Here is a 15,440-nt window from a genome sequence, read left to right as displayed (position 1 = left end):
GCGTCTACTAGGACGCAACAATACGACTATTTGCCACAAAGACTAAAATTAAAAAAAAAATAATTCCCACCGGACAACCACCGCTACCCTCACCCCCATCACAGAGGCTCAAGCCACTCCACCGCCGATGTTCCCGCCTATCCCACGACGCAACAGGGACATATTGGAACATTACAGATTGGGCAGACGGAAATATCCACCTCCTCATCCACAACTCACCAAGAAGAAGCAACGCAGTTAAGAAGACTCCAAACTAACTCTGTTCCGCGCACTTCACAGTTTCGCATGATTAATCCCAGTCTGTACAGTTCGACTACCAATTCTGCGGCACCCCCAACACTGTCTACCATATGGAATGGGAGTGCAAGGGTGTGAAGGAACTCTCGGAGGTCCTGGCGCCATCGACGGAGCAGTGAGAGGCTCTGCTGTCCAGCGAGGTCCTGGATGACCAGCGTGGACTGGTGATCCCGGCCAGGCAAGCAGGTGAGGGCCATGGCATCCTGGACTAGGGGCGCCACCCACCCTGGATGGTCAACGCTACTACAATGAAGATCATCCAGCGCTGAATTTTTCATTTATCATCATCGTCGTCGTCGTCGTCATCATCATCATCATAATCATCATCATCATCATCATCACACCACCACCACCACCAGCCTATCTACGCCCACTGCAGGGCAAACGCCTCTCCCATTAATCTCCAATTACCCCGGTCCTGTGCTAACTGCGACCAATTTATCCCCGCAAACTTATTGATCTCATCTGCCCATCTAACTTTCTGCCGCCCCCTGCAACGCTTGCCTTCTCTAGGGATCCACTCTGTTACCCTTAATGACCAACGGTTATCTTGCCTTCGCATTACATGCCCTGCCCACGTCCATTTCTTCTTTTTAATTTCTACTAATATGTCCTTAACACGCGTTTGTTCCCTGAACCACTCCGCTCTCTTCTTGTCTCCTAATCTTACACCTATCATTTTCCGCTCAATTGCCCGCTGAGTCGTTCTCAATTTAAGTTGAACCCTCTTAGTGAGCCTCCAAGTTTCTGCCCCGTAGGTGAGTACCGGTAAGATGCAGCTGTCATACATTTTCTTCTTCAGGGACAATGGTAGGCTGCCTGTCATTATCTGAGAATGTCTGCCGTATGCACTCCCCCCCATTCTTATCTTTCTAATTATCTCTGCCCCATAGTTGGGATTCGGGGTCACAACTTGGCCTAAGTAGATATATTCGCTTACCACTTCCACTGCTCCACCTATCTCAAACCGCTGTGCTGTCCCTAGGTCATTGATCATTACTTTGGTTTTCTGCATATTGGTTTCCCATTTATAGGAATCAATAAACGTTTATTCCTCCTCCTCCTCCTCCTCCTCCTCCTCCTCCTCCTCCGAGGAGACGTAAGCACTTCTTACGAGTTGTGGATGCGAAACTGAAGACCCCCGGAAGGCGCTCCTTCCAGTTTAGCGCCGCCGGGCAAAGCCGTGTAACTGCTGCCGAATAGCACCCTCACAGCCATACCTGCACCCTGGCTCTGCGGAAGCCCAGGCGTTGCCTGTAGGTGCTCGCTTCTTTATATACGTTTTCATTAAAGCGAAGGTCATGATATCAAACCCTTCGCAGTCATGTGGGAGCCATTTCTCGGGTTCAGACCCCGACGCCAATGCCAACGCTGACGCAATGGTTTTTCTCTCGACTGGCCATTTAATGCTCTCACACTAAAAGTTCACTGCCCATTCTCCGTTCCGAAGAAATTCGTTGTAAACGGCGCAATGACCTGAAATGCCTGGTGCAACGAGAAACTGTCGAGCTAGAATCCGCGTACACAAGCATCACGTGAGTTAAAGGAAGAAGTCGGTTCGGGCTGCCGGTTATCCTAGCTGCCTCGCAATTTCTTCACTTTTTGTGCTGTTCCAAGCCTTCAACCCCTTCCCGCCTCCGCGCTGCCTCCTGTTAATCACCCGGAGACGCCAAGGCGGCGGAAACACCGCATCAAACGGCTTGCCGAGGCCGGCGAGCGGACCTTGCTGCTCGGCAGGGTGCCGCCACCGCCTGCGCTCTATAGCCCCGTGTACATGGACGCGACGGGGGCGGGGTGAGTTGAGTGGCGGGTTCAGCTTACCTCGACGCGTCCGAGTTTATATGAACCCCTTCCAAAGAATCGAGGTGAGAGGAGCGGCGGGGTTCACGGAAAAGGGGCTACCGTATTTTCACGATTCTAACGCGCACCCTCTTTTGCTAAAAGGTAGCCTTAATATTTGTGTGCGCGTTACAATCGGGCTCAAAACCGAAATAGGCTTTAAAGCGACCAGCAGCATTGCCATGCGCAACGGACACGAAGTACCCGCAAAATCCAACTCAATCCAATAAAAACAATCCGTCAACACCACGTGAGTGAATTTCGGCGCACTGATTCCTCAATGGCATGCCGCATACCCTGGTCAGCTGTTGCACATGTTTTTGTGCTTCTGCTTAGCCCCTAACGCTTAGAATTATGAAGATCAAGGCACTTGAAATCGCAAGCAACTTCAGTGTTCCCCGCTATAACTTTATTTCCAGCAGCAGCTGGATAAGCAACCTTGTGAAGCACAATTCATTTTTGGCTTCCAGAGCTGCATGCCAAATAAAATCTCCCTCTTCCAGGTACGTGGTGTCATGTCTTTTCCATCTGCGCAGTACCGTCAGTGTCATTTTTTTTTAATTTTCCTGCGCGAAGTTACCCGCGCGTTACGATTGGGGGCGCGTTAGAACCGCGCAAATACGGTATTCTGCTCCCCGCGGCCCGCCGACTCAGCCCGACGAGCGAGCTAACCCACCCCCTGTCTCCGAGTTGACTGGACTCGCCGCGACGGCTCTCTGACCCACCCCGTCCGCTTATACATGGGGGTGTCGAGTCCAAAAAACCTGTTTATTTCGACTCAACGCGCCCCCGTCGGGTCAATGTAAACGGGGCTTATGCGGCCGTAATGGACTCTATTGGCCAGAGCATGTCCGCTCCTCCGGGACCGAATGAGTCTGCTTCAGCTGCGTCATGCGGCACACCGGGCCCTGCAGACCCCGACTGTCCACCAGCCTCCAAAAAGCGTGCTATCGTCAATGCTCCGGACGCTGCTGCCGCTCCTGATGACAACATGGAAGAAATGGACCAAACATTCACACCTGTCTCGTACAAGAAAAAGCGAACCACGGGAATCCCCATCGTGTTTAAACCCGCAAAAACAGGGTGCAGTCTCTGGAGAGCCAACCCTAACGTCGTCGCAGCGGAGGTCGTAACATCGGCACAAGAAAAAAGTTTTGACTCATCGCCTGAACAAGGATGGCAGCCTGATTGTCACCGTGTCATCTTTGACTGCGGTTAATCGTCTTCTCCAGGTATCAACCCTCGCTGGCACGGCGGTTGAAGCTCGAGTTCCGCAGTCATACTTGGCGACCTACGGGAGAATTCAAGGCGTCCCTCTAGAATACTCGGATGAGGAGCTTGGGAGCTACCTACGTGACCAAGGAGTTCTATCTGCTCGCAGGCAAGTTTCCTACTCACGTACCGAGGACAACGTCATTGTTGAAACTCGCCGGCGATCCGTCATTCTAGAGTTCCGGTCTGGCACGCCACTACCTGCACGAGTGTTCCTTGGCTTCTGCAGCTTCCCCGTAACAGAATACATGGGTACAGCCACCCAGTGTTTCAAATGTCAGAGGCATGGCCATATCGCCAAAAATTGCAGAGGGCCAGTACGCTGTAAGATCTGTTCCGGGTCTCACTCGTATAAAGACTGAATGTCACGGGCCCAACCTCGGTGCGCTAACTGTGGCGGGCCGCATCCTGCGTCGTATGGAGCTTGCCCAAAGAAAAAGGCCGCAACTCTTGCTCGCAATGTAGAACAAATTCAGGGCAAAGGTCCAAGTCGACGTGAACCTCCGCCGAACCCTGATGTAGTCTTTACCAGCGATATGCACTCGACGCATGACCTACCAATTCAAAGTGCATCTCCAAAAACGTCCTATGCGGGTATAGTCCAAGAACAGTCACCGACCAAAAATTCAAAAGTCCCTTCTGGTGCTAGTTCTCAGGACCAATCCTCTCCCTCTATGCGGCGCTCTCGAAGAGACCATGAGGAATCAACAAGCCCAACCGGCCAGACCGACATTGTGAACTTGCTTATTCCTATGCTCTTCGCAGCCATCAAGGCACTCCTACGGGCTAACTCTTCCTCTCGGCACTTCCCTGAAGTCGAGGCTGTTCTGGCTCTCGAGCCTCTAATAGCGTCTAGCTTCACGACGCAGCAGCGAAATGGAATATCCCAACAATGACGACTCAGCCGCCGTCCCCATTTCCGAAAGTGTCTATAAACACCCATCTCAAGAACTGTACAATTTTTCAGTGGAACGCCCGTGGCTTGCGTTCGAAACTTGCCGACTTTGGGGAACTATTACGTTTGTACCAATTTCAGTTTGTCGTGATATCTGAATCTCGCGTTGGAGATCCATTTCGTTTAAAGAATTATTATATTCTTCATTCGCAACGTTTAAGTGGTGTTAGCCGGCTGTTCATAGGTTTTCGCAATGATGTACCTGCTGCAGCAGTGGCCGTCTCACCTCATCCAACCGAAGAGTACGTCTGTGCGAGGACTGTAATTGGCACTCAACCATTCACATTAATTGCTGCCTACCTAGAGCCAGGGACTGCCTTCGATGCTTCCAGGCTTGAAAGTATTATCACCAGCACTCCTCCACCACACCTAATCTGCGGCGATTTCAATGCACACAACGAAATTTGGGGGAGCACACAATCAAATTCCCGTGGAGCAAGACTCGCCGAGCTGATGATGAAATATTGTATAGAGCCACTGAATGACGGCAGTGTTACGTTCCTGAAAAACGCAGCTATCAGCAGCTGCATTGATATATCGTTTGTATCAAGCCATTTCGTACGAAAATTTGCTTGGACAACTGATTTAGAAACGCGAGGGAGCGATCACTATCCCGTTCTCATATTTATTTATTTATTTATCATCTCACAATGCGGCTGTGCGTCGAGGTGGAAAAAGGACCAAACTCACGGACTGGGAAGCCTACACAGCCCGTGTAAATATCAGAATTACGGCGGCAACAGGAGACGACGACCTGATTCCAACCATGACCAACTGCCTTCAGGAGTGCTCCCGATCCACGGTTGAGCGTCTCAACCTGAAGCCAGACCAAGAGTATGAAAGGTTACGAGCCCTTCGCAGGCGTGCGGAACGTAAGGCACGACGCACAAAGAAATAAGAAGACGTTCGAGAGGCTCGCAGAATGCAGAGGCAGGTAAGGCGTCGCTTGGAAAAGCTGAGCAGACAGCGATGGCGGGACTTCTGTTCAAAACTGGACGTTCACAAGCCTCTATCGCGAATTTGGCGCGTCGTTAAGGGAATGCGCAGCGATATTCAGCAGCTGCACCCATTCCGCGCGCTATCATTGCACGACGACATTTCACTGAAAGAGGCGGCTGAAGAGTATTGTAGGTTACTGTCTACAAGATCAGTACCACCAACGCGCCCCACAAGTGCCCCCTCTGAAGTCCCGCCTGCGGCTTGCCCCGCCATCGACCTTCCTTTTTCCATATACGAACTGAACGCCGCAATTTCTCGTACGAACAAACGTTCTTCACCGGGTCAAGACGAAATAACTTACGAGGCCATTTCTCACCTGTCCCATCACTCTCGATTGCGTCTCCTAGAATACTATAATTCAATCTGGCTCTGTGGCACAGTACCTCCCCAATGGAAACTAGCTGAGCTAGTAGCCATCCTAAAACCCGGTAAATCACCAACGACTTATGACTCTTTCCGACCAATAGCTTTGCTAAGCTGTGTCGGCAAAATTATGGAGAAAATGATTTTCAGAAGAATGGCCTGGTACCTCGAGAGCAAAAACCTCTATCCGCCTCAGATGAACGGCTTTCGCGAAAATAGAGCAGCCATTGACAATGTGATTGCTCTAGTTTCATCTCTGGAAGAAGAAAAATATAATGGATATGTTCCTATTGCCGTGTTTTTAGACATTAAATCGGCATTTGATTCAGTTTTTCATGATGCCATTCTGACATCCCTTGCTGCTCTTGGCTTTGGTGGAAGACTTTACGTTTGGATTTCAAGTTACCTGCAAGGGCGACAACTTTTCACGTCCACGCCGGACGGCCCAACTTGCTACTACACTATAGAAAAAGGAGTACCTCAAGGAGCCGTCTTGAGCCCTCTGCTATTTAACCTTACTCTTATCCACCTAAAGCGAGTACTCCCACCTGGTGTCCACGTCATACTTTATGCGGACGATATCTGCATCTGGAGTGCGTCGCGATCGCGTCGTACCACGCAGCAAATGCTACAGAAACCTCCCGCAAAAATATCTGCGTACCTTTCACCGAGACGACTGCATTTATCTACCGAGAAAAGTGTCGCCATTGCTTTCACTCGCAAGCACATGAAACGATATCCACTGGTTCTCGGTGGCCGCACCCTGCAATATGTGCGAACCCACAGATTCCTCGGAATTTTAATCGACCGGAATCTTTCCTGGGGTCCTGAAGTGAAGAAACTCCGTACAAAAATCACCGCCATCTCAAAAATCCTGGGGTATCTCGCCGGCAGTCGCTGGGGCAGTGACTGTCGCTCTATGGTACTGCTTTGCAAAGCCTATGTCGACGGTCTATTGCGTTACAGCCTCCCTGTCCTCCAGAAGCTCCCACCCACAAGCAGAAAGCAGCTAGATGCGGCCAGAAACAACTGCCTCCGCATCTGCCTCGGCCTCCCGAAAGGGTCGTCGTGCCTAGGTACGATAGCTGAATCTGGCTGTCTGCCTCTGGAAGTGATTCGACTCCAGGAGACTGTGCGAATACATTTGCGACATCGGCTGCACGCCAAGAGCCGTATACTAACACGCATGGTTGAAGATGGTAATTCGAGTTTCGGGCAAACACTCAGGACATTAAATCTTTTTGTTCCCTCCCAGGCACCAAAAGCAACGCCGTCTAATTTTCCACCCTGGACCCTCTCGCCCCTACATATCAGATGCAGCATCCCCGGAATCGACTCCAAAAAGAGCATGCCTCAAAGCGTACTCTTACAATTAACACTTCAGCATATCAGCTGGCTGTACTCTGACGCAAACCACATCTTTACAGATGGCTCCTGCACACCTGAGCGCAGTTCCTCCGGAATATTTATTTCCTCTACTGCCCAGACGTTCTCCTATCGCCTCGAGCGTGCGACATCATCGATGACCGCCGAGCTTCACGCCATCAAGGAAGCTATACGCTACATTTTACGTCAGCAGCCAAAGCAATGGACTGTTTTCACAGACTCGAAGGCGGCTCTCCAAAACCTGCGACGCAGCGACTGTTTCACCCTACATGAACATGCCTCTCGCAACATCACATACCTGCACCACCTTGCCAACGACACTTGAAACCGTATAACGTTTCAGTGGCTTCCCGGTCACTGTGGTGTTTTAGGAAATGAGAAGGCGGACGAAGCTGCTCGCAGGGGCCTGGAAATGCGCAATGTGAGGAAGATTTTTTTCACTAAGCGTGATGCCACAACTATGGCGAAGGAGCACGTTTTAATGGAACGGAACCGCCTCTGGTCCCTTCCAGATCACCATCATGCCTTCCTACGCTACATAGACCCTGAGCTCAGGATGAGGCTGCCAGAGGTACTTCCGCGCCGATTAGAGACATTATATCACCGACTTCGTCTCAACGCAGCGCTTACGAAGGCATACCTTTTTGGACTTGGTGTCACCACAAACCCTTACTGCGACAACTGCGGGTCACCGGAAACCGTGAAGCATTTGCTGCTGGAATGCTCTGCATACATACACGCAAGATGCAGTCTTGCGCAGAAACTAGAGCGCCTCAGCCCAGGACGAATGACCTTGAAAGTACTTCTTGGTCCATGGCCATCTCCACCAGCTCAACGCCAAGTACTGGAGGCGTTGTTCGACTATCTGGACGAGATTGGCGTCACTGCAGTGATTTAGAGTTTAGAAGACAGACTTTGTAATCTTCCTACTCCCAAACTGAGTGTCATTTTCTTGTTATTTTTGTGTCTTCTTTTATTTCTTCTCTTTCTTCCTCTTTCTTCTGCCCTGTAATCTATGGGGCCTTTTCTTTCCCCCTCCCCCTTCCCCCGCCGAGTAGCATGTCGGTGTCGCAATTCCGGCAAACATCTCGGCCTTCTTTTCAAATAAAGAGCCTTCTCTCTCTCTCACGTGAGTTAAAAATTGAAGCCGTTCCACTCAATTGGAAAGCTGTCAGAAGTGCAGAGCAGTGATTCGCCATAATGGGCTGCAGCGCCGTTATCCGCTCACTGCGGCCACCCAATGCCTTTCCAATTTCCCGCCTTCGCAGTGCTCGCGCGCCCCCTGCCTGAAACTGCGCCAGCGGGAGTTCTGTTCCTTTTCTGCTTACTTTAATTTCCTGTGCTGGAGCTGTTTTACGTCATTTCGAACGCGTAAATTTTGTCTTACGTGGCTGGCGCCTTTCTGCGTCATTTCGAACGCACCATCTTTTTCTTGCGCGGCTAGAACCTTTCTACGGCATTTCGAACGGGCCATTTTTTTCTTGCGTGGCGTTTTTTCGCTTACTATCGTAAAAACCAACCCAACGAGCATTCCTAACTAAATGAACGCGAGGGCTGCCCGTTATATACACAGATTTTGCCTGAAATGTACCTGCAATTTTCTTAGCGCTAAACAACGTGGAGGTGTTTGACAAGCGCCAGCAGTTCACGTGGTTTTAACGGTTATGAACCGCGTGGTTTTCGTAGCCTCAGCGTGACCCCCTGGCGACGGTACATCAGGCTCTACTTGGGTCCGTTATCTCGCTGCGCCGCCTGATTCCGGCAGTCGCATCGACCGTTAGCGAGCTGTGACGTGAAGGCGAGCTCATAAAGTGCTCTGCACTTAAATGTTATTCTGTGATCGCATATCATGGTCAGGATTGGATGCAGAGTGCGGGTACTAGCGGCTTGACCATGGAAATTTAGTGCCGCGTTGTGCGCTTAAATGGACTCACGAACGCATAACCCGGCGTACTTTTAGCCAGGGGGCGCAATCAATCAATCAATCAATCAATCAATCAATCAATCAATCAATCAATCAATCAATCAATCAATCAATCAATCAATCAATCAATCAATCAATCAATCAATCAATCAATCAATCAATCAATCAATCAATCAATCAATCAATCAATCAATCAATCAATCAATCGTATACCAATGGGCGGTGGGGTGTATACTCACTGTCTTGACAGCTGAGTCCCTGGTAGCCCGGCTCACAGGCGCTGCATATTCCGGACACGGGATCACAGCGACCGCTCGCCTCCGAGCAGTGGCACTCGTAGGCGCAGTCCGGACCAAACGTGTCACTCGAGCAGCCTGCAGGGCGGGGAAATAAGAAGGGAGCGTTCGATCAGTTTGGTCAGGAACGATGGAAACGGCACTTTTTTCTTGGGACTCAACGTCGACCGTCTGGGATAAGGATGTAATAGCGAACCAAAGAAAAATCGTTTCTGGTTGATTGAAACTGTCGAGATTTAGGTAAAGAAATTGGGGCTGATCACCAGTGTCATTTAAACAACGGCTTTCGAACGTCACAACAAGTATTGACAACAGGTGGATACAAATTACAAAAAAGTGTAGGGTTAGCCTTTCTTCGAATGAGTTGGTAAGGACACTGAAGATTAGTATGTGGAATAGTTATTCAACACAGAAACGCCTGCACACAAGTTGATGCAAAATGGAACACGAATGCACGTGCGGTCATGTCTAATACGCACGTAGAATGCAACTGGTCATCAAGCATACATATGTATGCGCGTCAGTACGTATGTCTGCACCGAGGCCATGTACCGACCGGCCCACTTCTGCCCTGCTCGATAGTTCAATTGTTTTGCATTGGGTGCCTTCAGTGTGCCTCAATGACTCTACCCTCCCGTGGTTGATGTCAGCAATTACTTTTTTCAATCCTGTTGTTCTGTGCAAGCTCTCGTTAATGCTTAAAACCAAAGAATGCACATATGTACACATGTGCTTTGCACGGAGGCTGAATACAGCGTTCTCTCGTATGTGCGCAAGTACGATGCGCAACGTGTATACCTGCGGATACGTGTGTATTATCATATGTGCGCTCATTCATAATCCCAAACATTCGCGCAGCTATGCGCAGTAACATATATTCCTTTCGTCTGTACAAGAACCCAACATGACTTCGTGTTTAACGTCCACATCAGTTTACATACAGTGTGATGTCGGGCCTCGCTGTTTCCGTGCTCTTCCCGTACATTATTCTCTATGAAGGCTCTCTAGCTCCCTTCACTGAGGAGACATAATCATTATACAGGCATCACGGGAATCGCTCTTGGGACTTCAAAGGCGAGCGCCTGATCTTCAGTGGACTCGCCGAGCGAGCGATTCCGCCCTTGTAGGCGGGCGAAAGAGCACTGCGTACCTTCCTGGCAATGCTCTCCCGTCCATCCAGCGGCGCAGCCGTCATGGCAACGTCCGTCGGGCATGCAGTTCTGGTGGCCATTCCAGCAGTGGCACGTCAAGGAGCAGTTGTCGCCGAACTTTCCGGCCAGGCACTCTGCACAGGCCAGTGCTCGCATTACACTGCGATACTCAAAGAATCGCAGTTAGAAAGCTACAGTGTTTAGCGCCCTGCGCTGGCACTGGTGATATGTCGCTTTCTGTAAGTTTCATCGCCACTGCTGCAAGCTGTGACAATGCTTTTTCCCGCGAGAAGCAAAACCATTTGGGCGCATAAAGAACACGCACGAAGTGAGAGAGCCTCGATAAGGCGTCACACCAGGCGACAGCGTTTGCAGTGGCATGAATAGCGAGCTGTGAGTCTGCATGTGCGCATGAGCAGCATCCACGAAGCTCCGCGTTCGGGAGGAGCCTCACCAGAGCAGGTGGGCCTCGAGTATCCAGGCTGGCAGGAGCCCGGGCAATGGCCGGACGAAGCGTCGCAGGCGTCGCCGTCCTCACAATGGCACTGCCGCGAGCAGTTCTTGCCGAACCAGCCCGGTGGACAGTCGGGCTTCTGTGTCGGCAGGGCCTTCGTCGACGTCGGCGCGTTGCCGTCTGCAGGATTTCCCTCTCGTTCACGGATCCCAAAGCCACTGGCTGAATAAAGACACTGTACCTTCAATGTGGCACGACTCCCCTGTCCAGCCCTGGGCACAGCCCCCCTGCGGACAGCGACCCGTGATGGAGTCGCAGTCTCCTGCCATGGCGCAGTGGCAACGCTGCAAGCAGTCGGCTCCATAGAATCCCCGATCGCACTCTGGACATTGGGGGGGGGGGGGGGGGGGGGGGGGCAAGTACGCCGCGTGAGAAGTATACGGCTTTTATGGAAATGCTTTTGTGCAAGCAATGTGGTATTGAATCCTTTCACGACGACATCAGTGGCTACTTAAAGAACGGATACGCAAAAAGGGGGAAATATCCAGAAAAGAACAGGGTACGAAGATGTGTCGCATGTTTCGTTGGGAGTTCTACACGGGCTCAATGACCAGATGGTTGTTTGTTCGCCAGGCTAGTACAAACTGCAACTGTTTAACGCACAAGCATCGACAAGAGCACGCTCAATTAACGCAGTTGTTCCGACGAAAGACAAACAGTTTTTTGCATGCAACGCACAGAGTTGGCCTGCGATCTTCGATTTTTTTTATAAACTATCTACAAGTTAAAAACTGTCTCGCATTCACCGTGTTGGGGGATCAAGGCAATTTCAAAAAGCTGCACTGTTTCATCATTTTAACCATCGATAAAATTTCCATACTCTTTCAGTGCTGACGAACATCTGAGGAGCAACATGTTCTGGGTATTGACTGCGCTTTTCAAAAGCCCTTCGAGTTGAGCTTTTCTAAGCTTTACGCTCCTAATCGAGCATGCTGGTACTTGTCTACAAATACCAATTTCCGGCTAAGCTTGACAGGGATGAATGAGGAGCACATAAGACACCAAAAGCGCTAAATAACAATTGTTTATTGCGCGCACATCCCCTTCCTGTGTATAGTAAGTCTATTTCCAATGTGTATGGGTCTAAAAAACTGCAAGATTGCGTGCTCCTATCTATAGTTCGTTCCACAAGCTAGGTGCAGCACTGTGGAGGCTACATTTTTGTCAACAGCCCGCCCCCCCAGGGCGCCTAACTCACCGCGAAGGAAGCGACAAAAGGCGACGGGGCCTTGCGGTTCCACTTGCCGAGAGGGGAGAAGGGAATGTCCTTTCAGGACCCCCTTCACGGCAAGTTAGGCGCCCTCAGTGGGCGCACTGTTGACAACAATGTAGCCTCCACAGTGCTGCACCTAGCTTGTGGTATGAACTATGGAAGGGCGCGCAGCCCTTAGTATGACATAACCGAAAAGTTAATTAATCTACGGGCAGGATTCCTGTATATATGTGCAGCATTCCTGGGGTATTATTTGTCAGCACAAACACCAGGAATAATTTTTTAGCATTTGTTCTTGCATCTGTGACGATAAAGTTTTGGTACTTTCCTACAGCGTAACTTGGATACTTGGCTACCGTCTTGTGACCTGCTGAAGGCAGTCTCTGAGACCACTGTTCTGGACTACTTTAACGACAGGAACATCCGACCATTTCATCGTAACTTGCTCATTTTAGGTTCCTCCGGAAAGTGACCGCCCGTATACAGGTTCGCAGCTTCATACTCTACGGCTCTTAGCAGGTTTCTAAGAAGTCACAGGTTTCGGTGAACCGCAGCCAGCAAACCACGAAATTGGGGCTATCGAGGTATGCGCTCTACGAGAAACGTAACGAACACTCTCCATACAGGAAGCACGGTCGTCCGCAATGGACGCAAAAGAGAGGTGCTGGCTGGCACAGTCTTCTGCGCTCTTGCCTGTCTCGTTGTATACGGATGGTTGCTGTTCTTCGTAATATATCCGCCCACAAGCGCGCGCGAGAGAGAGGATGCTCTTTAATGTGAACTAATGAGGTCAGCCCTGCTAGGGACAAGGCTTGCTACACCAGACGGGGTGTGACTACGTTGATGAGTGGTGAATATCTGAACATTAGGGGTACAGCAGGAAGAAGACAAACAAGAAACGTTAAAAAAACAAGAAAAGAAAAACAAGAGAATGCTGCCAGCAGAGTCCGGACATAAAAATACAATTAAAAAGAAAATCGTTAATGTAAACACTGAAACAAAATGAAAAGTAAACGACGCGAAAAAAATCAGTAACAACACCAACCCAAGAAAAATAAATAGATGAACGCCACAGTGCGAAAGAGTAGATTCGTGACACACTTGCTCTGTCTATGATCTCGAGAATCGTTTAGACTTCCGGTATACCTCTCCGCCTCTGGGCAGAAATCTAAAAGGGGCAGTGGAGAGAGAAGACCCGTACCCTGGTTGCACTGGGCTCCCCTGAAGCCCGGCGCGCAGGAGCAACTCATGGGGTCCGGCTTGCAGAAGACGTGCAGGGCGCAGCCTCGCCGCTCGGCGTCTTGCGGGGCCCCCGGGGAGCAGACGCGCTCGCACGCCGCGCCCACACGGTTCGGACCACACGCTGCAACCAGTCACAATGAAGAGAGAGATAAACGTTTATTTATCTTAAATGAAAAGAAGTAAGAGCGGAAATGGTCCGCCTCCCAAGTCCAGGAGGCCGCGAGCCCGCGCTGATTCCAGTGCCCGGTCGACCAGAGCGTGTTGCTCCGGAGCCGAGCTGGTCAGCGCAGACTCCTACTGATCAGGTGATGGAAGAAGAAAAAATAAAGCTTTCAAGTAGTAATCAATTCTAAAGTTCACGCCAGAAAACACCGGGGACGTATGGGGCTTGCCGAAATCAGTGGCGCTGTAGCGATCACTGCATGGTATTACCACAGTCCTTCAATGCTTTTGAAAGACTCCGGTATTACTCTTGCGCGCCCGTGCTATTCAATACCGACATTAGAAAACTACAAATTCAGTATTGTAAAATGAGAGGGACTATAACGGCATTGCAACCGTCAGCTATGTCACCGGCTATGCTGGGCATCATATGGAGATGGGGTTGACAAAGCTGTTTGTTTGCAAGAAAACAATATGATTGCGTCTGCCGTAAATGAACAAACAGGGTAACTGATTTCACAACTGAACTGTCACCCATGCGGGATGGTGCAGCTTTGCAACAACAGAGTCCTGTTTGCCGCTGAGCTGTTTCTTAGCGACCCAAATAAGCTTGCAATGAGCGAATCCTTCAGAAGCGATATTTGCTGTCGCAGGTTGTGAACCCACATGAAGTCCCTTTGAGCTGAATTGATAGCGCTCTTGATACGAGTTATAGAATAGTCTAACTGCTAGTTATTTTTTATGTGAGGACGTTTAAAGGGCCGATATAGGCTGTCTTGATGTTTTCGCTGAACTAGGTTGCGAAAAGAAGCCGAGGGTTTAACGGAAGCCCGTCCGGTCGGGAGACTTGTTGCAGTAAAAACTGAGACGCCGACCAAAGGAAACTGTTAAAACTTTAAAAACAACAAACAAGATTGTGAACAAAGCTTCCGTAGCGAAGCCGAAACGTCATGTTTGTTGTTTTTAAAGTTTTCAGCAGTGTCTTTTGGTCGGTGTCTCCTATTTTACCGCCCTAGGTTGCGAACTCCCTCACGAACTCTCCGAAACGTGAGAGGATGCTATAGAAGTTTTTTTTTTTTTTCCTTTCCCAACTGGATCCCGCAGCGGTTACTTCACGTAGGAACGGTGGGAAGAAGTCGTCGACTGCGCACTTGATAGGATCATCTCCAACGTTTGCTCTCGTCCAGCATACCCCCTGGGCTTGGCCCCATTATTCGCACCCCACCACTTGAGCACTGGGAGGCTGCGCTGTCCAGCTCGGACCCCCAGTACCAGCGACAGTTGGTGGGCAGGGCACGTACGACAACAACCGCCCCAGGACATTTGAACTGAGGGCTTCTGCCGCTTTCGGGCGCGAACCTCCTTTACACAAAATATAGTTTCACCACCCCACCACCGTTCGAGACGAGTCCGCTGGGGCCTAATGAAGAGTGTGGACGCTCCCAGCCGTCGTACCCTTTGCCTTTCAGTGTAGCCTGCGCGTTTATATCGGCCACAACTTGAGGCCAAACGCTCGGGAGCTCACGTGTATCGCAGTGTGGACCGGCGAACCCCGCGGGGCAAATGCAGTCTCCATAGACGTCGTGGCACACGCCTCCGTTGCGACAGGGAGGACAGTCCTGGCGGCACGTGGGGCCGAACTTGCCGCGCGGGCATCCTGCGCACACGCGATGGCCAGGATTCACCCGAGCTGTGGGACTCCGCACGAGCGAAAAAATGCCCGGGGGAAGAGTGCCGAGACAGCAAGAAAGAGCAGGAGGCGCCACTTGCTAAGCCACCACTATAACTTTGCTTTACTACGAATAGCCAAGAAGCGCCAAGGGGAAA

General features: G+C 50.6%; 1 protein-coding gene across 4 annotated transcripts in view; it reads right to left on the bottom strand.

Annotated features, from left to right (window-relative positions):
* The window catches only part of LOC144170514 (uncharacterized), a 59,082-nt gene that overhangs the window by 35,425 nt on the left and 8,217 nt on the right, over positions 1-15,440 (bottom strand). For all 4 annotated transcript variants that reach the window (XM_077700359.1, XM_077700360.1, XM_077700362.1 and 1 more), the window contains exons 4-9: positions 15,139-15,270; positions 13,411-13,572; positions 11,178-11,318; positions 10,937-11,116; positions 10,482-10,616; positions 9,275-9,409 (exon numbers count right to left, since the gene is read on the bottom strand). In XM_077700359.1, the coding sequence (XP_077556485.1) occupies positions 9,275-9,409; positions 10,482-10,616; positions 10,937-11,116; positions 11,178-11,318; positions 13,411-13,572; positions 15,139-15,270 (885 nt within the window). The remainder of the gene's footprint in view (positions 1-9,274; positions 9,410-10,481; positions 10,617-10,936; positions 11,117-11,177; positions 11,319-13,410; positions 13,573-15,138; positions 15,271-15,440) is intronic.

Source organism: Haemaphysalis longicornis, unplaced genomic scaffold, assembly GCF_048455015.1.
Source record: "Haemaphysalis longicornis isolate Haplotype H1 unplaced genomic scaffold, Haemaphysalis longicornis Haplotype H1 scaffold_2, whole genome shotgun sequence".
Lineage (NCBI taxonomy): Eukaryota > Metazoa > Arthropoda > Arachnida > Ixodida > Ixodidae > Haemaphysalis > Haemaphysalis longicornis.
This window is presented reverse-complemented; position numbering and strand designations above follow the sequence as displayed.